The sequence below is a fragment of the Thunnus maccoyii genome, chromosome 16 (assembly GCF_910596095.1).
Source record: "Thunnus maccoyii chromosome 16, fThuMac1.1, whole genome shotgun sequence".
Lineage (NCBI taxonomy): Eukaryota > Metazoa > Chordata > Actinopteri > Scombriformes > Scombridae > Thunnus > Thunnus maccoyii.
Genome location: NC_056548.1, coordinates 6,042,021 through 6,065,358, shown reverse-complemented (window position 1 = coordinate 6,065,358; position 23,338 = coordinate 6,042,021). Strand labels below are relative to the sequence as shown.

The 23,338-nt window shown below is 38.5% G+C and overlaps 2 protein-coding genes and 1 long non-coding RNA gene across 3 annotated transcripts in view; 1 reads left to right on the top strand and 2 right to left on the bottom strand.

Moving 5' to 3' along the window:
- Positions 1-1,840: 1,840 nt before the first annotated feature.
- On the bottom strand, positions 1,841-7,434 carry emx1 (empty spiracles homeobox 1). The gene is made up of 3 exons (XM_042388065.1): positions 7,086-7,434; positions 4,310-4,494; positions 1,841-2,190 (listed from the first exon to the last, which is right to left on the bottom strand). Exons 1-3 carry the CDS (start codon positions 7,432-7,434, stop codon positions 2,023-2,025), a joined length of 702 nt encoding a protein of 233 aa, XP_042243999.1. The 3' UTR covers positions 1,841-2,022.
- The window catches only part of LOC121880660, a 33,829-nt gene continuing 14,948 nt past the window's right edge, over positions 4,458-23,338 (top strand). The window contains exon 1 of the long non-coding RNA XR_006091619.1: positions 4,458-4,540. This is a non-coding gene — a long non-coding RNA (uncharacterized LOC121880660). The remainder of the gene's footprint in view (positions 4,541-23,338) is intronic.
- noto (notochord homeobox) overlaps positions 18,669-23,338 on the bottom strand; it is a 35,700-nt gene continuing 31,030 nt past the window's right edge. The window contains exons 5-8 of the mRNA XM_042388064.1: positions 22,740-23,067; positions 19,356-20,657; positions 19,054-19,241; positions 18,669-18,931 (exon numbers count right to left, since the gene is read on the bottom strand). Coding sequence (XP_042243998.1) covers positions 18,722-18,931; positions 19,054-19,241; positions 19,356-19,866 — 909 coding nt within the window. The 5' untranslated portion in view covers positions 19,867-20,657; positions 22,740-23,067 and the 3' untranslated portion in view covers positions 18,669-18,721. The remainder of the gene's footprint in view (positions 18,932-19,053; positions 19,242-19,355; positions 20,658-22,739; positions 23,068-23,338) is intronic.

Genomic DNA, 23,338 nt, shown 5'->3' with positions numbered 1-23,338 from the left:
CATGTGACTGGCCTAAACCGCACCTGCTCTTCGAGGAGATGACCGTAGAGGTACTGTACTGGTTAAAATACACCTTTGATGTTGTTTATTTAGATAATGAGGAATGCTGAATCCCCTTTTTACTATGTATTTGCACCTGCAGTGAGTGTAGGATATCCTGAAACTCAAAACAAGCCATGTGGCCCCTTTGCAACTGCAGATGTCTGACATTTTGTGCGCCTGTGCTCTTTGTAAAAAGGTGAGAATACTGCAGCGTATTTTACTTTTCCGCCTCCTCCCCCTTGTTCTTTGCTGTCTCTCCACCTCTTAGCTTACAAAACAAGACATCAGGGTCAGACGTCAGGGCTCATCTCTAAAGCCTCGGGGTCATTAGGCGGAGATTCCTTCCGTTTCTTTTGACAGGTGATTACTGAGGCGGTTGGTGAAAGGACCGCAGCACAATAGTAACTACTTTCTCTCTTTTTTTCCAGAGGTTGCACCCTCTGGATGGGAATTATTTCTACGTCCCCCTTCTGCTGGAATTCTGAGGAAATACCGGCCGATAGGTAACACACCTGACACCTGTGCAACTGTCCTGCAACATTCCTGACACCTTAGTGGTTCCTGATCAGGGGGCCAAAAACCCTCCTGAGAGGTTTTGAAATATTTTGTCATCAAACATGTGTATGCTGTTCAAATTTGTTTTTACATTTTTTGTTTTTTTCCCCTGAATTTCACTTTTTTGGTGGGAGGAATTTTATCAGCTATAACATGAAGCAACCTGAAAATGGAAAAAAAGTGTTCATGAGCAAAGGGGGGGCCCCAATGTCTGCAGGTTTTCATTCTAATCAAACACTACAGCAGCATTTTTCACACTGATTTGCACGTGCACCTTCAGCTGGAGAGGTGGAACAAATGAGTGAAATCCGCTCCTGTAATAGCTGATTGGGATGAAAACCTCCAGATTCTCGAGCCCAGTCGACATGATGTACAAAGCACAACTGAAATATACAAAAGCATTTCCCATCAGAGAAATAGTTTTGTTTTTATTTCTAAAACATCTTTTTTGTAATTACATGTTCTGCTTGAAAATTATGTTCTTATATATGTTTTATACTACACACGGAGCTTAATGAAATCTGCAAACATTCAGCAAATGGAGAAGAACATCAGGCCATGACTTCATCCATCACCCAACGTTGACAAATGTGGCATGGCAGAAGAAGCACATAGCTGCAAACTTGCTTTCATTATGTGGCACAACTCGCCCCTAACACCAGAGGTCTCTGCAGCTTCTCATCTGTCCCACAGTCATGCACAGCTAGTCATGAATCCCCCCTTCTGTGGAGGAGCTTCATTGGGAAACATAACAGAGAACAGAGCGCCGTAATGGCTGTCAAGTCACCAAGTAAAAATAAAATCATGCAGAGGGTGATAAATTTGGATCTCCTTTGACACATGGTTAATTTCCTGTTTTGTTCTTATGGCCAGCCTGTGCTCCAACTCACTGGGCGGACTGAAAGTGTGCGACAACACATGCTCATCACTGAGGAGAAATTTAAATTAACATGGTACACAGGTGGCGGAGTGGGTGGGGTGAGCAATGAAGTGTTAATGACCTAAGCAGGTGGTAAAAACAGCTTTAATGAAACAAATAGCCTCTTTCAAAAACAACCTTTTTTTTAAGTGGCCTATGTACAATTAAAAAAAAAAAAAACAAACACTATGATAGAGGTTGACGTTGTTTCTCTTCATCTTTGGTTGTCAGACACCAAAGATCAATAAATGATGGAAGGATCTCTCCTCATCCAGAGACATTCAGGATGGATGTCATTAAATAAGATTTTAGTTTTTTTTCCAGTGTCACTGAGTATAGCACCTTGATGAAGAGATGTGTGGTGATCACATATTTAGTCCTTGTGTCTTCCTCTAATGTGTCTAATTATACTTAATAATATTACATAATAAATAGCGTTGGTCCTCTTATGCGTCAGAAGGGGACGCGGGGCGTGGGGCAGCATTGTCGGAGGTTGGACCGTGGTTTTAGTCCTCTGAGGTCACGTCAATGTCCTCGGAGCTGGCCTGCTTGGTGGCGATGCGCCATCTGTTGATGTGGTGGTTGCCCTTCTTCTTCTGCTGGCTCTCGGGTCCCTCCTCCTCCAGCTTCTGTCTCTTGTACTTGGTCCGTCTGTTCTGGAACCACACCTTCACCTAAACAGAGGAAGAAATAGGTTTAATAATGACAATTTCACCAGACTGTAGTGTCATTTCAGAGAAGTGAACTCAGCGGTGGAGTTAAAGGTTCAGTCTGTGACCCAAGTGTAAACAACATGCTATTTAGAGCTGGAGTCGGCTAATGGATATTTCTCAAGGTGGACTTGTCGATGTGTTTAGTGGTTAACTTTATTTTTTACCATTGCATAAGAACTCCAAACCAATATAACCACCAGAATTTTTAAGAACCTTAGTCCTCCAATCACTCCCTCAGTCTCTCCCTAATTGACCCCTCCACTGACTTATACTTTTAATTCTAAACTTATTATACTATTTTTTTTTCTCCTTGCATCATATATCACCTCATCATCCCCTTTCACATGATGTACATCCATTTAATGAATTTAAATGCTGTCAAAATCATAATTTAAATCTTAAATATCAAAGAAAGGGCTCTAGTCTTAAAACAACTCTTTACATTCATGACTGAGCATGACATTAATGCATGTCAACGTGCTAAATAGCTTCCTGATTGGCTAGTGCTGCTATTATGACCTTGGAATATGAGCTTGGCTGCCTAACCTTATGTGGCCAAGATGCATTTTTCAAATAGCAACAAGAGCACTCGGCTTCATATTATCACCTTCCGCCTCTCGCACATCTCTCCGGGCTTCGGGCTAATTTTACATTGCAATAACTTGTTTCCACTCTCAAAGAGCAGCGATACAGTAGACTTTTAGACCATGAGAATTAAAGTGATGACTAGTTACTTGCCAAAGAGTTCATTCACCAGTCAAAGAGAAGGTTGTAGCAGTATTTGATCTCTCATTTTGATGACCATTTGAATCCAATTTCACTGCATTTTATAGTGTTTTACTTTGGTATCCATTATTTTTTCTCAGTTTGACCACTCCTTTACCTACTGTACTGTTACTTTGTGCGAGTTAATTAATATTCAGTTCACTGCTGTTATAATTTGCATAGTGCAATTGGTGTTTAATTGCAAGCTTTTACTTTTGACTGGTACAAAACTTTGACCTGCAAGCAGCATTTATCCATATAAAGCTGACTCAGGAAATATCTCTTTATATTGCCTATTAGGCCTAATTGACACCCAGATAGTGTTGACTCATTAAACTTCAGCATCAATAATATTTACACTCCTTTATCCTATAGCTTGCATGAATTAAACGCCTTTAAGAGAGGCTTTGACTGATTGAACTGCATCCATGTCTGGTGTGCTTGGAGGGAGGGGACTTTTCAAATTAATTAATATTTATATCTTAAAAGGTGTCTATAAATAGCATTTGATTTGCACTGACAGCATGAATTAGCAGTAATTTTCAGTATGCATAATAACTTCACACTGTTAATTTATTATTTTCTTTGTCAGTAACTTTACAATACACCCTCACATAATATGTTTAGATGATTTATAAAGATGTTTGTAGGCTAAATATCAATTAAACTGTAAATCGAATAACTGTAGTCTTTGTAACAACTAAATAAACAATTTAAAATGTCCAACAGATGTCAACAGTGTTAAAAGTAAAAATAAAAATGACCTTTAGTTAAGCTTGCTATCATTAATGTTGCTTGTTTAAATTAAATGAACAACATGGTGGTCATATTATTATTGACATTACAGGAGTCAGGGGTTATCTGGCCTATGCCACCTTTGATGGTAAACGTTTGATGTAAAACCACTTTGTTTGAATATATTTAACTTTGGCCACAACTTTGGCTAAATATGCAAAAATAATAATAATAATAGTAAAAGATTAATTTCCCCCAATATACAGTATATTAATTGTCTCCATGATTAGAAATGATTAGAAAGATTAGGCTAATTTCCTCAACGTTGAAATATTCGCGCCGTTTTGGTTTTAACGTACAAATAAATAATACATTTTTTTTTTTGTTTTGTTTGAGTTATCGCGATATTTGACCGTAACGAGAACACCAACGGTTCGATTTAAGGGTGTAAAAGGAAAGTAAGGTTGTCAGTATCCTTTGGTGCTTTAAAGGTCAGCCGTTATTTTTTTGTTTTGTTTTTGAAACAATTAGCAAACAACCAATAAAACAAACATGCTAGCATAAAGTTAGCTTAACCTACCTGTGTTTCAGATAAACTCAAGCTGTTCGCCAGCTGCTTCCTCTCGGCACCGACGACATAGTGGTTCTTCTCGAAGGCTCTTTCCAGCCGGAGCAGCTGGGACGGAGAGAAGGCGGTCCGGATGCGTTTGGGCTTCCTGGCAAAAGGACCGTGGAGGAGCAGGCTGTCCTGGGACACATCATTACCTGTTGAAAGACAAAAGAAGAAGTGGCCGTTAGTTTGGACTGAAAGGTAATATTATTTTAACACCTAATCTGGAGTGGACGGTACGGTGCTGATAGGCTGTCAGTGTGTTGAACCTGTGTTATTGTTATTATTATAGGCGACTCAATCAGAAACAATATTAAAAGTATAAATTCGGCTAATGTTACTCTAATGCGAAGTGTAATACTGTGCGTAAAGACCAAAGGATGTTTTCTGTGGTGGTGTCAAGCAAATGTCAAGCAAAATTTAAAAAAATCATTTGCTACTATTATTATCATTATCATTAATCAACAACAATAATCTAATAGCTTCACTTTGCCCTGAAATTTAGTCTTAATTTAGCTGGTAAGTGGCATTAGAAGCAATTCTCAATTCCTGAACTGGCCCCCTGTCAGCGGTTTTAACAAAGCAAAGAGTGTAATTAAAAGTTTCTGTTCTACTGCTTTTCCTCTTTTCCACCACTGTGAATTCATGCATTTTAACCCACCGTTCATATTCTGACCCTTCACAGGATCCTCTCATAATTAGTCTCTATCACAAATGTATTTTTCATTCATAAATACCTCATCAGGCGATAATAAAATGGTGATTAATCCATAATGACGTTTTTAGAGCGTTTTACATTATTTGTTTATGGAGAGAAAAAACTATTTACTATCACACTACCGTACGGCCGTATTTAACATGAAACAGGAGAACACGACAGTCATCATGATTTCATTGAATTTTATTGAATGTGAAATTTCTGAATGGTGATTTTAGAATTTTAATAAAAACAGGTCAGATTTAACCAGATTTAAGCAGATTAAAGCCTACTCTATGTAGGTTATAAAACTGTGAACTAGCTGCACAAAAATAAAGCTGAAATATTTCAATTTTTGTATATTCTGGGTCATTTCAGTACGTCATCAAAAGTCCTGCTAAAAGAAGGGTGTTTGGTAGTTTTTACTGCTCTTCTTTAATGCACGTAAAGCTAAATAGAAAAACCTTCTAACAGTAAAACATTGTAAGTCTGATAACATTTTGTAACTATAGTTAAGAGTGACAAAACAAAAATATTCTTTTGATAACGTCTATTATGTATGTGTGTAAATAGGCCGGTTACTTTTTAACCTCTTGAAAGAAATTCAGCCATATTCATTTATGACCTCCGTGCGTAAAACGGATTTCCAGCGGATGAAGAAATGCACAACAGATAACAACAAGCCCATCATAAATTGTCTATATTTATACAGTAATATAAATAGTTGAAAGTACTGGAGAATACGGCGAATAAATAAAGATAAAGCGATCGACTGTCTGTTGTTTGAGCGACTTCTAAATATCCAACAGTGAACATGTTTAATTAACTGACAACTTATTTGTTTCCAACCAGATCTGTTTCATAAGATTTTGTCAGGAAGGTGTCAGAGGTGAAGCTGAGAATATGTTTGGAGATGAGAAGTTTATTGTATGGTAAAATATTCCTGAAGACTTCTGTGATTTTTGAATATTACAAACGTCTTTCTCTTTTGGAGACTTTTTATTTTTATATTTACTTTTGTCCTTTCTCGTGAGAAAGTCTACAACAAAACCCACCAGAGGTCATTGTAGGATATTAATTAATTATCTTATATTGTAATAAGGATACATTTGTGAAAATAAGCAATAATTTTGCAGTTTTATGAGTTATCATCATTCTGCTATTATTGTAATATAAACAAATAAAAACATGTTCTTTCTAGACCTTTAGTAATACAATAAATGTCAATAATAAATATGAGTGAAACTACAATTTGTCTCAAACAGTAATCATGCTTTAATAGACACTAGAGTTGCATTTATAGGCCAGTAGTTCCTGCACAAGAGCGCTGACATTTTGCCATTTTAGCTTTCTTCTTTTTCCTGTCTAAATAAACCACTGCAGGCTCTGTTCAAATCCTTTCCTGCTAATACCTGTGTTGGATTTTCCTTCCTATTATACTGAAATTATTATCATGGATTTGATCTGTTTTGCATCTATAGCCTGGCTGCTGTTGTGCAGGATTTTTTTTTCTGAATGAAATGAAAAAACTGTAGCCTAACCTAGGGCGAGTTTCCTTGTATGAGGGGGAAAAAACAGTTCTTATCTTCTCCTGGCTGTAGCTTTGAGAGAGTAGCTGCAGGGCGAACGAGAGTGGAAATATGAGAGCAGTCTGCTGCAAAACTGTCGGTGGCCTTGTTGTTTAAGCTATCTGTGGCTGTAATTTATTGTTCAGTTGAAAATATATTATCAGTGTAAACAGTCGTATCTTGTTCAAAATGTCATGAACGAGAACTGTCGTCATTAAAATGAGGAGAGACTGAAGCACGCTTTTAATTATCTAGAATTACACACACGCGCCTTGTGTGTTTATGCAGTAAACCAGTGCATCTAAATCCAGTTTACTCATCATTTTACATGCAAAAAATGTTTAATTTTAAGGCAGATTATTCATGTATGAATAAGAGCAGACATCCAAATGTTCTAAGGTGTATATTAGAAGATCTAAAGTGAAATAAAAGTCAGTTTTATTATATATTGATGCACTATAATTACTGCCTCTTCACTCACCTTGAAATCTGTGTCCGAAAAACCTGTTCCTGAGGACCCACGGGTAGAAGTTCAGCGGGTCTCGGTGTTGCGTCCCGAAGAAGTGCGGATGTTGAAGGTGGGAACCTCCCAGCTGGTGAGGAGCCACGGTGAGGGAGGGGTGGTTAACCGTCTCTGGGAACACTAGATCCGGGCTCTGGTAGAGGGATCTGGCCGGCGGAGCCTGGTAACTGTTCATTAAGGCGTCTGTCGTCGGGTTGGAGTAACTTAAAGCCGTCGGACGGATGGGATCCTCAGCGGTTAGAGGGTTCTCTTTGGCGACCAGAGACTCTATCGTGAAGCAACGCTTCCCTGCAGACGAAAACATCATCTCTTGATAGAAACAGAAACCAATACGAAAAGAAAGTGATCAGTCTTTTTTTTTTTTCCTTCCTTCCTCTTGCTGGAGAAGATCACCTCCCTCTCAGAGATGCATGATGATCAAATATGGAGTGGTGTGGGGGTTTGCCTACACAAGCTCGCTGCTCTGGAGATGCTGCTACAAAAGTCAACAGAGCTGCAAATTGCTCTGATCCATGGAGTCTGTGCGCACTCGGTGGGTTTCTGTGCGCCAAGTAAAGTGCCTCCAACCTTCCATGTGGCTTGACGTTGCGCATGGAGAGAGCTGATTGGATCAGAGCACCTGCCAATAAGTCTTCTCAAGTACCTGCTTCATAGATCACACACGACCGGGCAGCTTAGTTACAGAAGCACGCTGAGAAACCATGTGTGCTCCAATTAAAGGGTCATTGTGTGTCGTATTCAGCCTTAATATCTCGTTTTTTTCTAAAGAGAAAACAAGCTGCCGGTGGGGGTGAGAAACTTGTTTCAGTGCAGCCGTCTCAGGAATTCTCTACAAGAGTCAATATCTGCCACTAACTGCACTGATTCATGAAAATGTGTGTCTCAAAGAAAGCATTGGATTTTTTTACGCAATTGGCTGACTGATTGGCTGTTTTTCCAGATGTTATAAAAACCTTTATACCTTTTCTTTCACCCGTATCATATAGCGTTATCACAGCAATGAATGGCCTTTAACTAGCTGAAATACTGTGCGTCAAAAATATTAGATACAATGAATGTTGATTTGCGGAAAGGTCACTTCCTTTTTGTGTCCGCTCGGTTCTTTCTTATCAGTTATAATTTGCGAGTTAAGGTTAGAAAACATCATGTAATCCATTCATATTTTTACCAACAATAATCATTTGATCTCTTAAATCCGCATAAATCAATTTAAGCACAGTTTTGTCTTTTCTTTATTGTGCAGATATTTATATTTGTTGCACTTTGATATTGTGCATCACATGTTCGACTTTACTTCTTTTTAACAAAAGGAAAAAATAACGAAACATTTGACCTGTATGCCAGAAAATGCTGATAAGGAGTATGCAATAAAATAATAATAACAATGCATTTATTTTACCCTTGAAAATAATTCAAATTGTCACTCACTTAAATGACGATAATACATTTGCAGCTGGTGACAATAAAAAACAAACAAAAAAATCCTTCTTTTGAAATGTGTCCAAAGTTGGCGGGATGCTGGTTGCCTGCAGTGTCCATCCCAAGATATCATCTAGTTATTTAAGATTTTATTGTGTCACAACATTTAGTTTCGACCGTAACAAGTGGAGGATAAAGAGGTAATGGAGGGAGTTTTCTCTGAGTTTAAGCACACATGGACCTCTTGTAAAATCAGCTACATAAATCCCATCACTCCACTGGTTTTCAAGAACTCGACTCATGCCCACTTTTCTAAAAATGACCCCTGAGTTTGTCCTTTATGAGAACACTTTCCCAGCATGTAGTCCTGCAGGAGAAAGCAGCAGTTAAGAGGCAGCTTGTAATTGTCATTGGTGCTCCACGGCCCCCTTTCCCCCCTTATCCCTCGGCGCTGCGCTTCCAGCTTGGTGCACTAACAAAGTTAATAATTAGACTCTTAATGCGCTCGTTTGCGGAAAGGTTGCATTAGAAAATCATTACCGATGGAAATTATGAGGTAAAACAAGTTGTTGATTAGGCGTTTAGAGCTAAAGGCTTCTAAAGACAGCAGTCAGTGGGTTCTGGAAATGGGTCGATGTCCAAAAAAACTGCCCATTTCTTTCTCCCCTGATGTAATTATTCATTCCAACGCAGTCATCACTTGTAAGGATTGTTTGGACAGATAAATATCTACATTTATTTTTCTGGGTGTTTCTGATCTGTGAACTCTTAAGTGCGGTTTCCCTGGAAATGTTTTCCTTTGTTGTACAATATGACTCATAGCAGCCACGGTTGATAGCAGGCCTATAAATCATTTGTAATCCATTCAAAATGCTTGTTTATGTGTCCATCACGATTGCCAAAAAAAAGCCAAAAAATAACTGTTGCGTGTAAACAGGTTCTGTTTGAGTTATTTGCTCCAGAATGCTTTTTTTATTTATTTGTACAGTGTATGAATATGTTATGTGATAAAACGCCACCTTCTATTTTTTTGCAGTGACGGATAATAAGATTACAGAAGATTGTGGGGGGAAAAAAAAAATTAAAGATCGACCAAAATCTCCAGGATTTTATATTTAAACCGTCTTTAACTCAGAGTGCAGCAGCAGCAGGAACTTGAGGGCTGACCGAGCCGGTTGAAAATGCAGCAGAGTTTAATGATGAAACCCTGTGGGCCTTTACGCACTGACCCTGATCGCTGCTGGTTAATAGGTGGCCAAATCGCTGCGCATTAACAAAAACAAAGCAGAGCAGTCTACCGTTGTTCCGTAGCTGTGTTGATTTTCCCCCCGAGGCTCCAGGGGGGAGAGTCACTGAGAGTGATCTTCAGCCAAGAACACGAGAAGCTCTTCTTCTTTACTAGATTGAACTTCTTCTATTTTTGATACAGTTAAATATCCTTGAAATATTCACGTGGACTGGATGTCCTCGCTGTTTTATAAATGAGTTTATCATTTACTTTCCTTGAACATTCCTGGGGAAGAAATATAATATGTTGTAATTAGAATTGTATGTTGTATGTGTTACACACTGGATGTTATAATGTCCTCAGATTATATATTAATTGTAGAGTCACTGCAGGGAGAACGCAGGTTACACATTGTACAATTAAGTAAACTAAAAGAAAGAGAAAATATGGCGAAGAATAGGTGACATCCACATTTCTTCTTTATTTTCACTAAAACATAAGTGTCACTGTTTTATGGTAAAGTAATTAATAAACGTGTTAATTAAGTCGTTTTGAAATCTGAACTTCTCCAAAACTGCTGCATGTTTTTTTTTTCTTTCATAAACACACCGTCTCATCTTTATGTGAGAAAGCCAGACATTTATGGGAAAGAAAGGGGGAAAATATTTCTGTTCTGTCTTAAAACCGTCTGATTTTACACAACAATTACGAATAATTTGAATAGTTTAACGAGGAAATAACACTGAGAACATCGGCACAGACACAGATCACACATTTCAGGTATCTGTATTTTCCCCTCAAATGATGTTACAATCGATCCCTGGAGATGTGTGACATGTAAAACTGTTCAATTTAGCATCTTCGCACATTGTAGAAAAGACGTGTGGTTGTAATTTATGAGACTTCAATTTACTTAATTTTACCAGGATAATTAGCTCAGTACTTCATTACAGGGATTATGGATCCATATCTTAAAACAAATATAAAAAGACAACTAAAACACACCAAACAGTCACAGTCTGTTGATCAAATGAGCAAAAGTTTGATTTTTCTGCTGATTTATGTCTTCTAATATTTTAGTAAAATGTTAAAGAGTCTTACAAATTACACTGAGCTTCCTTATCAATTATTGTCAATAGGAGATAACCAAATTACAGATATGATATATGTTTCTGTAATGTAACCTAATGTAACTCTTCCACCACACAACTGTTCAAAAATATTTACACATTTAAATACATTTCATAAGTGTATTCACAGATATTCTGCAATTTGTAAACTTCAAATATCTACAATGTTTTGGGGGATAAAAGGAAAGAAACGGCTACAAACAAGAGAAGAAGGCAGATGGTTGAGTTTAATAGAGGTGCTGCCCTCTGCTGGTGCTGTCTGATCAAAGTGATTGATGATCGAGAGTATAATGACTTTTGCAGATGTTCTTACTGATGAGAACTATAACAGTGACAGTACAACAAGTAAAAGTTGTGAATTCAAAATTTTACATAGAAGTACAAAAGGATCACCTTCTAAATAAAGTAACAGTAAGTAAGTAAAAGTACTCATTCAGAATAATGTACCGGTATAATATTATTGGGTTATAATTTCTGGTGTATTACATCACTTTGATGTTGCAGCTGGTAAAGATGGGGTTAATTTTAATAACTACTGGGAAGCTTGCAAACTTCCTCCTTGGATCAATCAAGTCTTAGCTTATAATAATACACCATAATTTATTTGTTGATTGTATTTTAATTAACATGAATCTGCAAAGTAACTATTTAATAAATGTTGTAGAGTAAAAAGTACAATATTTTCCTCTGAAAAAATGGAAATACTCAAATAAACACAATTACCTCCAAATTGTACTTTTGTCTAGTGACTGTGAGTTTATAGTGACTTTACATGACTTAATTTAATCTGCTACAGTAGTGGGACTGGATGTTTCTGTGATCCTTACATCACTCCTTATGTATTACTGTATTATACCTATAAATGACTGGCTATTTATAATGATGTTTACAATTATGTCTTATACCGTCTCTTTATTTTATGATATAGTTTAGACACGACAATCTTTCTACATAACACAGAAATGTTCCTAATTACTCTAAAAAGTGGCTAAAACTATTAAGACAAGACGCCTTGATTGACATGATTTCTAATATCAAAGGTTTACAACTTCTGTTCAGACAATAGGAAGAAAATCATGTCCTGCTAGTTCACCAGCAGTTAATCCACACAGTTCATTGTGTTTTTAGATCAATGCTGCCATCTGGTGGTTGAACTGAGGCAGAGCATGTTTAGGTCAGTGGGAGCCTTTGACCTCACTGGTTCCAGTTTGGTGCCCCAGCTATGTCTGAGTGAAAAGAGGGATAGTTATTATAACCCTGATTAGACAAAAACTAGGTTAAACTAAGTTTGCACAATACAAATGAAAGGAAGTCATGTTATTTTTCTTAAAATGACAGGGCCCGTACTTACCCCAACTTTAAAAACTAAACCAAAACAGCCAAAATGTCACTCCTTATTGGATATGATATCACAATTTGTAGTTTTCATATGTACAAAATTGAGCCAATGGTCATCAGAATATGTTTATAATGTTCATGTTTTCCTGCAGATATATCAATCTCAGTACCTAACTATGTAAAAGATGAAATCTCCAATCAACTGAGACCTTGTTGTTGTTTTTTTTTTTTAAAGAAAAAGGCTTTAATTGAACTAAAAAACATATTAAGCTCTCTAGGAGAAATTATATTCCACTAACAGCTGTTGAAGAAGGGAGGCTAGATCATCCAAATTCACTTTAATTTATGAAGCATTTTCTCCTGCTTTGGTCACTTAACACAAACTTCTTAGTCATGAAATAATTCTACAGCAGTATTTCTTCTAATACAAGACTTAATCGTTTGATATTTGAATGTTATTATTGATGTTAGACTAGTTTTTACAATGTGTCTGATGACCTTTGACAAGGATCAATAGGACATTACTCTTCACTCTTACTCATTATGGATTTATTGGCCTGTAGATGTAATTCTGGCCTGTTTTCCTGCCTGCTCTGCCTCCATAATGCTGATTAAAGCCATCAGATGAAAATCACACTCTCAGTCTGCAAGAGACCCGCTGACTCTGCACTTCTCTCTCGCGCCTCCTGCGTTCATTAATAAACTAATTGGCCATTTTGTTTCGCATTAGCGTTGTGTGTTCAGCTAATCTGTCCCACTTAAATACTTGGAAAATTTCACCCCATTATAACGAGATGGGAAAAGTAGCACATCGCTGCGTTTGTGCCACCTGCGTGAGAAGTGGGGTCGTTTAGCCACCTGTACGGCTGCAGCTCCTCCACCGGCTGCAGCTCCTCAGCATAAACAAACATCCACGTTTGAACAGGGCCTACTTATCGGCTGTTTTTATGACTAAAAGTAGTTTTTTAACCATTTTATGGCGCTAAACCCTTGTATAAAACTAGAATTTGAAGTGTATACCACTATGACAGCCAAACTATATCCATAATATCCCATATGAGCGATATAGGAACACTTAAGTGATACTATAAGAGATAAAATATTGTTAAAATAGCATAAACAAAAACTACCCTTATTTAGTGATTCGTTACTTGGGGATAAAATAGGATAAAGGTGGTGAAAACTCATTTCAGACGGAGTGTTTTGCCTAAAAGACGCGTCGTGGATGAATTACGCGTCATTTTGGGAACCGGTTAATTCCCGGTGAGTCAGCTGCACCTCCAGCCCTCCCAACATGCTTTATGTTCGGACTTTAACTCGCTTCATGGTGTCCTCTCTCGGTGAGAACCTTGTTTGTGAACAGGAACTGCAGTTTCCTACGTTTTTTTCAAAAGAACGAGTCTGTTCTCCAGCAACACCAGGATGACCACTTCACTTCAGGAGAGCTCTTCCAGTCAGAGCCCGTGTCAGAAGTCATTGTGCATCTCAAATGCGGCTCTTTCACGGCGACACAAAGGGCAGCTCCTACTTCAAACGCTTGTAATGAAAGCTAATGACTATTAGATGGAGTAGAGGGGCTTTGGCCTCTGCAAATAAAATGCAAAGGAGGATTTTTTTTTTTTTACAATCGCCTGCCCTAAAACGCGCGTTGGTCAAATGAAGTGCACTCTCCTATTGGAGCGCAGGAGGTTATTGCTCTCCATGAGAACTTTCACACCTTCTCAGAGCTGCATTACAATCTGACGGTGAAGACCAAGGACTCATCTGAGTCATATGACCAGCAGCATTTCAATTTAGGTGGAATAAACAGAGACTTGGAGCAGTTTTAAGTGTGTTTGTTGGTATTTAAAGACACAACTGAGTCATACAGACACATTTAAGATCATCATTTATTTGCTTGGAGTGCTGATAAAGAGATAAACATTCAGAAGTATGTCCTTCATTTTGTCATTTTACAATAAAGTACACATTAGAGCTGAAACAAATTTAAACAATTAGTCAATCGACAGAAATTGAATCTATTATCAATATTCTATTTATCATTTCTGTCATTTTTCAAGCATTAGTGCCAAACATTCTCAATGGCTCCAACTTCTCTTTTGCTTTCCTTCATCATATATGATAGTAAACTGAACATCTTTTGGTTTTGTTCAGACAAAACAAGCAGTTTCAATATGGTGCCTTAAATTTTGGGGAAATTATAACAAGCATTTTTAACCCTTTTCTAACATTTTATAGGAAATCAGCAGATTAATCAATAATCAAATTAATTGTTAGTTGCAGCTCTACATTAGTGCAACTAATATTGAAGAATGTATTGATTTGCTTCTTCTTTATCCCAGTGTTAACGCCTGTGAGCTGCATGCTTTGTGATTCTGATCAATTGCTAAAAAGCTGAATATCTATATTTATATTGTTTATAGTCTGTTGTCTTTTGCATTTACTCTAAGAATGAGGTCTTGTGTCCTGGTAGCATTTATCTGTGTGACTACATATTAATATTCTTTTAGTGTAACTACACATTCTTGCCTATAAGGGTAGGTTCACAGTTTTTCAAGTCTGTCTTAAAACAACAATCAGGTGTCCAAATGAACATTGAAACAAGTTTTGCTTACTGTAATCATTCCTCCTGTTTATACCGACCATTAGAAGATCCTCTCCAAATGTGCTTACAATTAATAAGTGATGGGGGGACAAAATCCACAGTCCTTTGTTTTTTTGAGCAAAAAGTTTATCTGAAGCTTATATGAGGCTTCAACAGTCTGAGTTTGTCAAATCAAGTGGATATCTTCCACAGATGCAGTCTTTTTAGTAAAAAAATTCCGTCTTTGTGTCTCGACGGACAGTATTTTCCTGTTCAGCTGCAGTGGAAGTAACAAAAAGACAGACTTTGGCACTAAAAACACTGTAAGTTTGAAAGATGTTGACATGATTTGACTTATTTGGACGACTGAAGCCTCATGTAAGCTTCAAGTAAACATTTCTTCACGGAAGGAGGACTGTGGATTTTGGCTCCCATCACTTACATTTTAAGTTATGAAGGGGTCACCTAATGGTCAGTATGATCAGGAGGAATGATTAAGGCAAGAAAAACATGTTTCAGTGTTCATTTGGGCTTCTGACTGGATAGTCATTTCAGATTTTTTGAGTATGTCTAGACCAGAATTACAGCACAATTTAGAGACAATATGAATCAAGATAACAGAAAATAGAGTACAATCCAGCAAAGACACAATACTACACACCTATTGTCTCTGCTACCACAACACATTATTGTGTTTTAGTTGTGTAAAGGGCTGAAATGCAACTTATACAAGTTAATAAGAGCAACAAGTCAAGAGGCAAATGAAGATGTAACAGTTTCCTTTCATAAGGAGCTTCACTTCAGACCCTGAGGAGAGCTTTAAGAAACCCAGCCAGCGTTGGCCTGTTTCCAGCCGTTAAGGTGCCCTTTGCTAATTGAGACGATGAGCCCGGTGACCCCCGCCCCTCCCCTCTCCAGGACTCTCCAGGTTTTCCCAGGCCTCTGGCTGCTTCTTTCTGTCCCTCAATGGGATTACGTCGGGCTGTGGAGAGAGGAGAGGAGGGGGGAGATCTGATTCCCGGCTGATCACATCAGAAACGGCTCTCTGGGGTTTTTACACAAATTCTGCTCCTTCAGCAGCACTGAGCAGAGGCACCGGGGGGAGAGCAGACGGGGGGTTTCGGGCAAGAGAAAGAGATCAACTCTGTTACTGTTTATTAAACTTCTCTCTTTGATACTGTTATCTACTGTCTTCTGATTACTGCTTTGGAGTTTCTTTACACTTTTATGAGTTCATTTCAGCAGCAGTGAGAGAAGAGAAATCATTTCTATCTGCACCAACACAGAAGCAGCCATTAGTAAAGAGTTTTAAAGTGAAAGTTTACATGATATGTTTATATGATATGACTAAAATCACCTCTTCCTTTACATCTAACTGATCAGCTCTCTGCTCAGTTTCTCATCTGTTTTTAGTCAATTTATAAGAGTTTTTGCAGAGTAGATTTAATGTGCTGAGTTATGAATAAATACAGTTGTAGAAATAGGAGAAAAAAAGAGCAGATTGAGCCTTTTTGCTGTGGTTTAGTTGTCCATTAAGTAGGTTTGCTTAGTTTGCCATTTCAACTTGTGACTTTTAAACACAGTTTGTTGTTGTTCGGGTTGACAGATGATCACATTTAAAATGTCAGTGTGGATGGTTGAGACAGATTGTCAGTATTATACATAATGTCTGTTTACCCTTTTGATTATTCTCAATAAATCTCCTGTAGCACTGATTGCCATGAGAGAGAAATATATGTATACATATTTATAGATCTTTATATGGGTGACAAAGCAAAAGTAAAACCAGCAGAGTGTGTTAGTAAGGTGCACCGTCAGCCTCCAGAACAGCTTCAATGATCCTTAACATAGACTCTCCAACTCAACACCATTCTTCCAAAAGATATATAGATATATAGATATATAGATATATAAATATATAGATTTATAGATATATAGATATGTAGACATATAGATATATAAATATATAGATTTATAGATATATAGATATGTAGACATATAGATATATAAATATATAGAGAGTGCTGTCTAGGTTGAGATCTGGTGGCTGTGAAGGCCACATGATTTACAACATTTTCATTCTCGTTAAATCATTTGGTGACCCCTTGGTCCTCATATGGAAGCTTTTGTATTTGTTATGTTTCTCCACTCGTTTATTAATGTTTTCCTTTAATTTCTCACCTGTCTGTATAAAAGTTATTTGTTGATAGTGTCCATTTTGTCCCTCATACCAGCACTGATAATCATAATTTACATCTTCATTCATTATCAAGTCTTCTGTTACATCTTATTATGAGGTAATTAGTTGATGTTGTCTGAAAAGGGGAAACAATTCAACAAACTACATGTACTCAAGTGCTGCTTTTGAGCCACTTGTACTCTGAGTATTTCCATTTTCTCCTACCTAACATTTCTACTCCAGTACCTTAAAGAAGTACACTGCATTAATTTGGCAGCTGATACTTTGCTGAAAAATATTTTACATACAAAACATGCAATCTTATAAAATATGATGCGTTAATGTGGATAAAACCATCCAACAGGACCATTTTTTCTGCATGATTAGTACTACTGCAGTATATACTTTTGTACTTCTACTTAAGTAAGACTTTGAATGCAGGACTTTTACTTGTAATGGCGTATCTTTATATTATTGTATTGCTACTTTAACTCAAGTAAAGGAGGTGAATATAAAAAGATTTTAGGATTAAAGAGATGGAAACCTCCGCTCTGTGTTCCCATCAGCCCTTCTTTGTTTAACGTGATGGAGTTAACCACAGGACAGGAGTTTCAGGTTGACCACCCCAATTAGCTGCTCTGATGGACTAATTTGCTACATCCCAATCCTTTATAAATGCTGTCGTCTCTCCTGTTTTATCCCTCATGTCTGCCAGGCAGGCTTCGGCAGACAGCATGGGTCCCTTTCCGCCTGGAAGGAAAGACGTGGAGTTTCAATAGAGCAGAGACAGGACACCTGCCGTCGGAGGGTGGGCGTGTGGGAGTCCTGTCCATTGAGAAGCAGTGAGAACAGGCGTATTGACCATTTAAACAGATTAAACAGTGAGACCCAGCTCTCTAGCCCTGAGACAGACTGACCCCTACCACCCTGGGTTACAGATATCCCAGCTAATCCCCGAGCTGGTTATTTATTTGCTTAGCTTAATCAGAGGGGAACCAGAGTCTGTCCCAGACTTCAAGCATAAACTGATCAAACTCTGGAGGAAATGTCTTTTCCACGTCTCCATCATCTTCAAACTGGACTCAGAGTGGGATGAGAGTGGTAATAAATAGAGGTCAAAGGGCATGATGATGATTTCATAGAGAGGAGGAAGGTTTTCTCTTCTGAGCAGATTAACAAATGCTCACATTTATCATTAGGCTAATATTCAGTTATAATCAGAGTTTTAAAAGTCTCATCTGGCTGTTCAGTTGTTTTTCCATTTTGAGAATTAACTGTTTTCCTAATTTGTGAAAACCTTCATCTGTTGAGAAGAAAACCAAAGAATCACTTGAACTCACTTTAAATCTCTAGTTTTAAGGTGGATTTAAGTGATGGACAGTGTGTGAGATTCTTTGTTTTGTTCTTTTTTTTGATCCTACATACCTACGCAAGACTTTGAAATTTAGTCATTTAAGTTTCTTCCTCTGAAATCTTTCTAACACTCAGTGTCTGAAGGAAAAAGGAAACAACAGGACACATTTGCCATTAATGTCATAAAATATATTTCTGAAAATTTCATTCAAATGAACACATGAACTCATCAAAGAGCAATAAATGTAGAAAATTAAATATATAACTATACATCTATTAAATATTCATAGTTGGAGACATGAGGCCTCCTTTCTCAGCTGTATGTACAAAATGTCTTTTCAAAAAGTCCAGTGATGCTGTTGATCAACAGTGGTCAGTGGAGTCATCAGACACGTCGATATCCACGTCTGATGAGTCGGAGAACTCCTCATCGTCATCGCCTTCATCTCTGTGGCCTTGGGACCCGGGGCTTTTAGGTGGAGCAGCCAGGCCCAGTTTGGCCAGCTTGGCCTGCTGCTGCTCCAGACTCTGTTTGCGCCACTTGATGCGTCGGTTCTGGAACCAGACTTTGACCTGGAGACAGCAAATAAGATGCACATTAGAAATATTGCAGCATATTTCAGGGCTTCAGGTTTTTAAGGCTACATTTTAAAAGCCTAAAATTCACATAGTCATCTTATATTTTTTCTATTTACCTGAGCTTCTGTCAGCTGTAGAGCAGAGGCAAGGAGGAACCTCTCCGATCCGACCATGTACTGCTGCCGTGCGAACTCCTTCTCCAGCCGGGACAGCTGCTCGCTGGTGAAACTGGTGCGCATCCGTTTGGACTTCCCACCTTTGGTTTTGAACGAATGAAGGCCTGCGTTGACTTTGGACATCGAAGCTGCAAAGAATAAAAATGAAACGTTTAATCACATTGTCGCATGTTTAGGGTGTAATTTCTTACATTTACACACATCTGGCACCGATAGTTCCATTAAATAAAGACTCAATTTACCTTGTGCGTAAAATGCTCCACGGCACGATGACTGGTAGGTGAAAGGCGGGCAACAGTAGACAGAGTATCCAGGTTGCGTGTGGACCGCTGAGTGCAACATGTTTGGTGAGTAGACATAAGGTGCTGGTGCTATCGGTAAGCTCATGTGCCCGGTGAGAGGGAGGACCTGTGCTGCTGGTTGATATTTCACTCCGCACTGAGTGGGACTCGTCCGGCCGCTGGTTGAGTCGTCCGGCTTGGCGAGCAAAGCATCAATAGTGAAAGATTTTCCACTGGGAGGCTTCGTTGAAGATAAGCACTGGCTTCCCTGGTACTGTGGGTACAGAGATGCTGGTGCGTAATTACGCACAGAGTATCCATAAGCTCCGACTGGTCTGTTCGGTACCTGCATTCTCTCAGATGTTTTAAAAAAAGTGGAAAAAAGAAGATGTCGAAGGTCTTTGCGGGAATCAAGTTGTTGCTCCAAGTGCAGCAGAGACGTGAATGCTGGTCCTCTGCGGAGACTCCTCATTTATACTCTGGCCGGACACAGAGGTGTCAACAGCCCCCCATCGATCCTTTGTCTTTCTAAGTAGCAGATGAGAGAAACGAACATCCCGACAACGTATCCAATTAATTGGTGGAGTAGTACAAGCTGGGATTGTCAAACATCCTAACCCTTTGAATGACAAGGCTTTTGAAGAGTCGTGGGGGCAGGGAACTCGGAGATTTACTGGGCTACAAATTCTTGCAAGGATCTTAAGTCCAAATGTAATCATTACCGCTGGGAAAGCCTTGATGTTACCAAATCATCTTATTTGGACCCTTTAAGTCCTGCCTGGCCGACAGATGCTTTAAGCAGCGTGACAAGTAGCTTCACAATTGGAGGCCGACTTCAAACTACAATTTACAGAGACTCTACTGTGTTGATTTAGTTTGACTCCTTTGTGTCTGCTTATTTTTTTTCCCCAAAACATTTTGTCCAATTTAGGCATATTCAGTGCTTTAACTTGTATTTGTCTCAACTAGTTGCGAATGAAGAATCACTCCTGTATGTAAACAGTCCATAATGTTTTTCCTGTATAAAATGAATGCGCTCTGTTTCCAAAGTGTGTCTTTTAACAGCAGCGGTGTCGCTCTTAAAATTGAATAACTGCCCTGCGTAATTGAGGCGTCAAATTCAGCGGGTCGGGTGTGGTGACAGAATGGTGCTGCTGGTTTTACCAACTGCAACTCCACTAATCTAAGTCACTGCGTTAATCCACAGGTTGATCCATCCTTTGAATGTAGTCTCTCTGACTGGGAAAGGCCTCTGGTTGATTCCTAAAAAACAAGCAGGGACTAGTTAGTCTAAAGCCTTAAATCTGACGGTGGATTTATTTATTGTGTAGAAATACAAAATGTGTTGTGATGTAAATGAAAGCAGGTCTCATTATAGGCTACTTAAAGTCTATAAAGACTGTCACCAACTCTGCCATTTGATCAAAACTCTACATTTACGCGTATATTCTGTTAACCGTCATGTTGGATTATCTGCGTTTGAATTTTGATCGTTATAGGAAAATCTGAAATGCATTTTTCAGAGGAAATAATAACCTAAAACTGTATATATTTTTTCTTTTATCGGCTCCTCATTAGAGGTTTAAAGATGAAGCGCTGCGCGGCTTCTTTAAAGGAAGTGATTTTCTTTCTTACACTACCCACAGACAAAGGCATCATCTCTTTCAACTTGGATTATTGCCAGCTCTGCAAACTTTCCAGGCTCATTTCCATCATTTGGAAGTGGCGGAGAGCGTCTCCCGAGCCTTAAGTAACTGTTAAAACACATTTAAACACCGAGGCGAAACGCTCATTCCCTTTGACCTCCGAGCGTTTTATTTATTCTCTTTAGCTGACACTAGAATGTCTAATGAAGAGGGCAAACACAGACTTTCTTGACGTTGCCTGAACAATAAAGGACGACTCTTCTGATGCCTCTACGACCGGACCACCCACCCCAGGGCCGGTGTTTGCTGGCGTGCACTGCTGAAAATCTCTGTCTTGACAAGTCATTTAATTCACATTGAGTCTTGAAACCCTTTTAAACAAAGGAGGGTTTCTAATCCAAGTAGATTTTCATTGAATAAGGTTGAATGTTTCAAGATATTCTACACGTTTCAGAATATTTTATTAGGAGAAACTAATCAAAACCAGAGAAATGATCTCAAACTTTTCATGCTTGTGTGATTTTCACATCAAATGGGAAAAGCTGAAGACGAAAAGCACATTTTCAGCCTCCGTCAGTCATTCTTTCTGCATCCCCTGACATGTCTTTACCCCCAGAACAGACACTTTTTTCATGATATTAGGAATGAAACCTCCAATAATCTCCATCTCAGTGTCCCCTGATGCTGCAGGAGAGAAGGCAGCATGTCCTCCTTGTGTATTGGAGCCAGACAAGGAATACACGGACCATTGTCCCGGAGAGTGTCCTCTTTTCATAGTCATAGCCTGAGAGGAGAAAGAGGCTGAAGGGCTGCTCTCTAATAGCTCGATGGGCCATCCTGCACAAATGAGGCTCTCACTAAAAGCTTGAAACTCCCCAGCAGCACTTTATTCATTCAGTATCTGTGGTGGGTTACATGGTCGAGCTCATTATTTTTTTGTCACCTCTTGGTATTTATTTTACTTCTGGGAATGGTGCAGAACTTTGACATTTAAATATGTGACTTTTCCTTAAGTAACACTCTGCACAAACCAAAGTACAGTTATAAAACCACATAAATTATAGTTTTGTATTTATTACTTAAATTGACAGCTAGTTTGCGTGTTCTTACTTACTCAAGATTGTTTTTTTGCACACTGTAGTATATAAACAAAAATAAGTCATTTTGTATGTGTTTGATATTCAAAGATACAGAAAGATTTGTATATACAACTCAGTTAAACCCTTAAAAAGTTCAATGATAAAAGAGAAAATTATATAAAAGAGAACTTTTAGCATCTCTGACAGATGTAATTTAACATCCTGTTGAAATGCAACTGTCAATCGAGCAAGTAATTCCCTTTTTTATAATAATTTCACAGTTTGTCCTGATGTAGTGTCTATCCTCTTTGCCATTTAACTTTGCTCACATTCTCATATTTTACATGTGAAACCTTAAAACTGAGGCTCTCATCTACAGCAAGGTGCCAATCCAACAGTTCATTAAAAACTTATTGTGAGAATTATAAAGATCACAGTCATGACCTCCAAACAACTGATGCTACACATATTCTTATAGTTATGGTATATGACAGAGAAGTGAGAACCAGGAGAAACGAGAGCGACAGTAGCTCAGTTCACACATGATTGAATGAAACAAAAGCACAGAGAAACACTGTCATCATTATTATTATTGAGGTGAAAGGGGATAGTTTTCTCACCTGCCCGACACATTTAACAGGCACTGTAATCTCAGCCTTTCCTGTCCACGCACATCCATCGCTAATGAGTTTATGAAGCCATTTACAGAACGATCCAGAACGGCCTGCCTCTGTCACCTTGCTGCTGGGACTGAGGGGTCATTACAGGGACCTGCTGGGCCTTGGCCCTCACCTTGACTATGAATGGGAGTCTGGTAAAAAGGCCAGGTATGGTCTGTCTGGCTCCAATACACATCCAGTCTCTGTTGTGGGCTGATACATGTGTGGTTGAGTCTTATTTCAGCAGCAGTAATGAGCCTGATTGGACCTGAAGTTACAACTGAAACACCTGCTGGATAAAAAACACACAAACTGTTTCAGAGCATTTTCCTTCTCATTATGTCTTTCTTTGATTTCTTGAAACAGGTTAAGCAGCCACTATATTCAAAAATATACTCTGAAAATCCTGTTTAGCGTTTGAACCTCTTTAGACAAGGTGGCGGACATCACAAGCAAGGTGCACTAACTGTAAATAAAATGTTATCTGGATACACTTAGCGAGCACTTTATTAGGAACACCTGTGCAATATAATGCAATCCAACACAACAGCTCTGCTGTA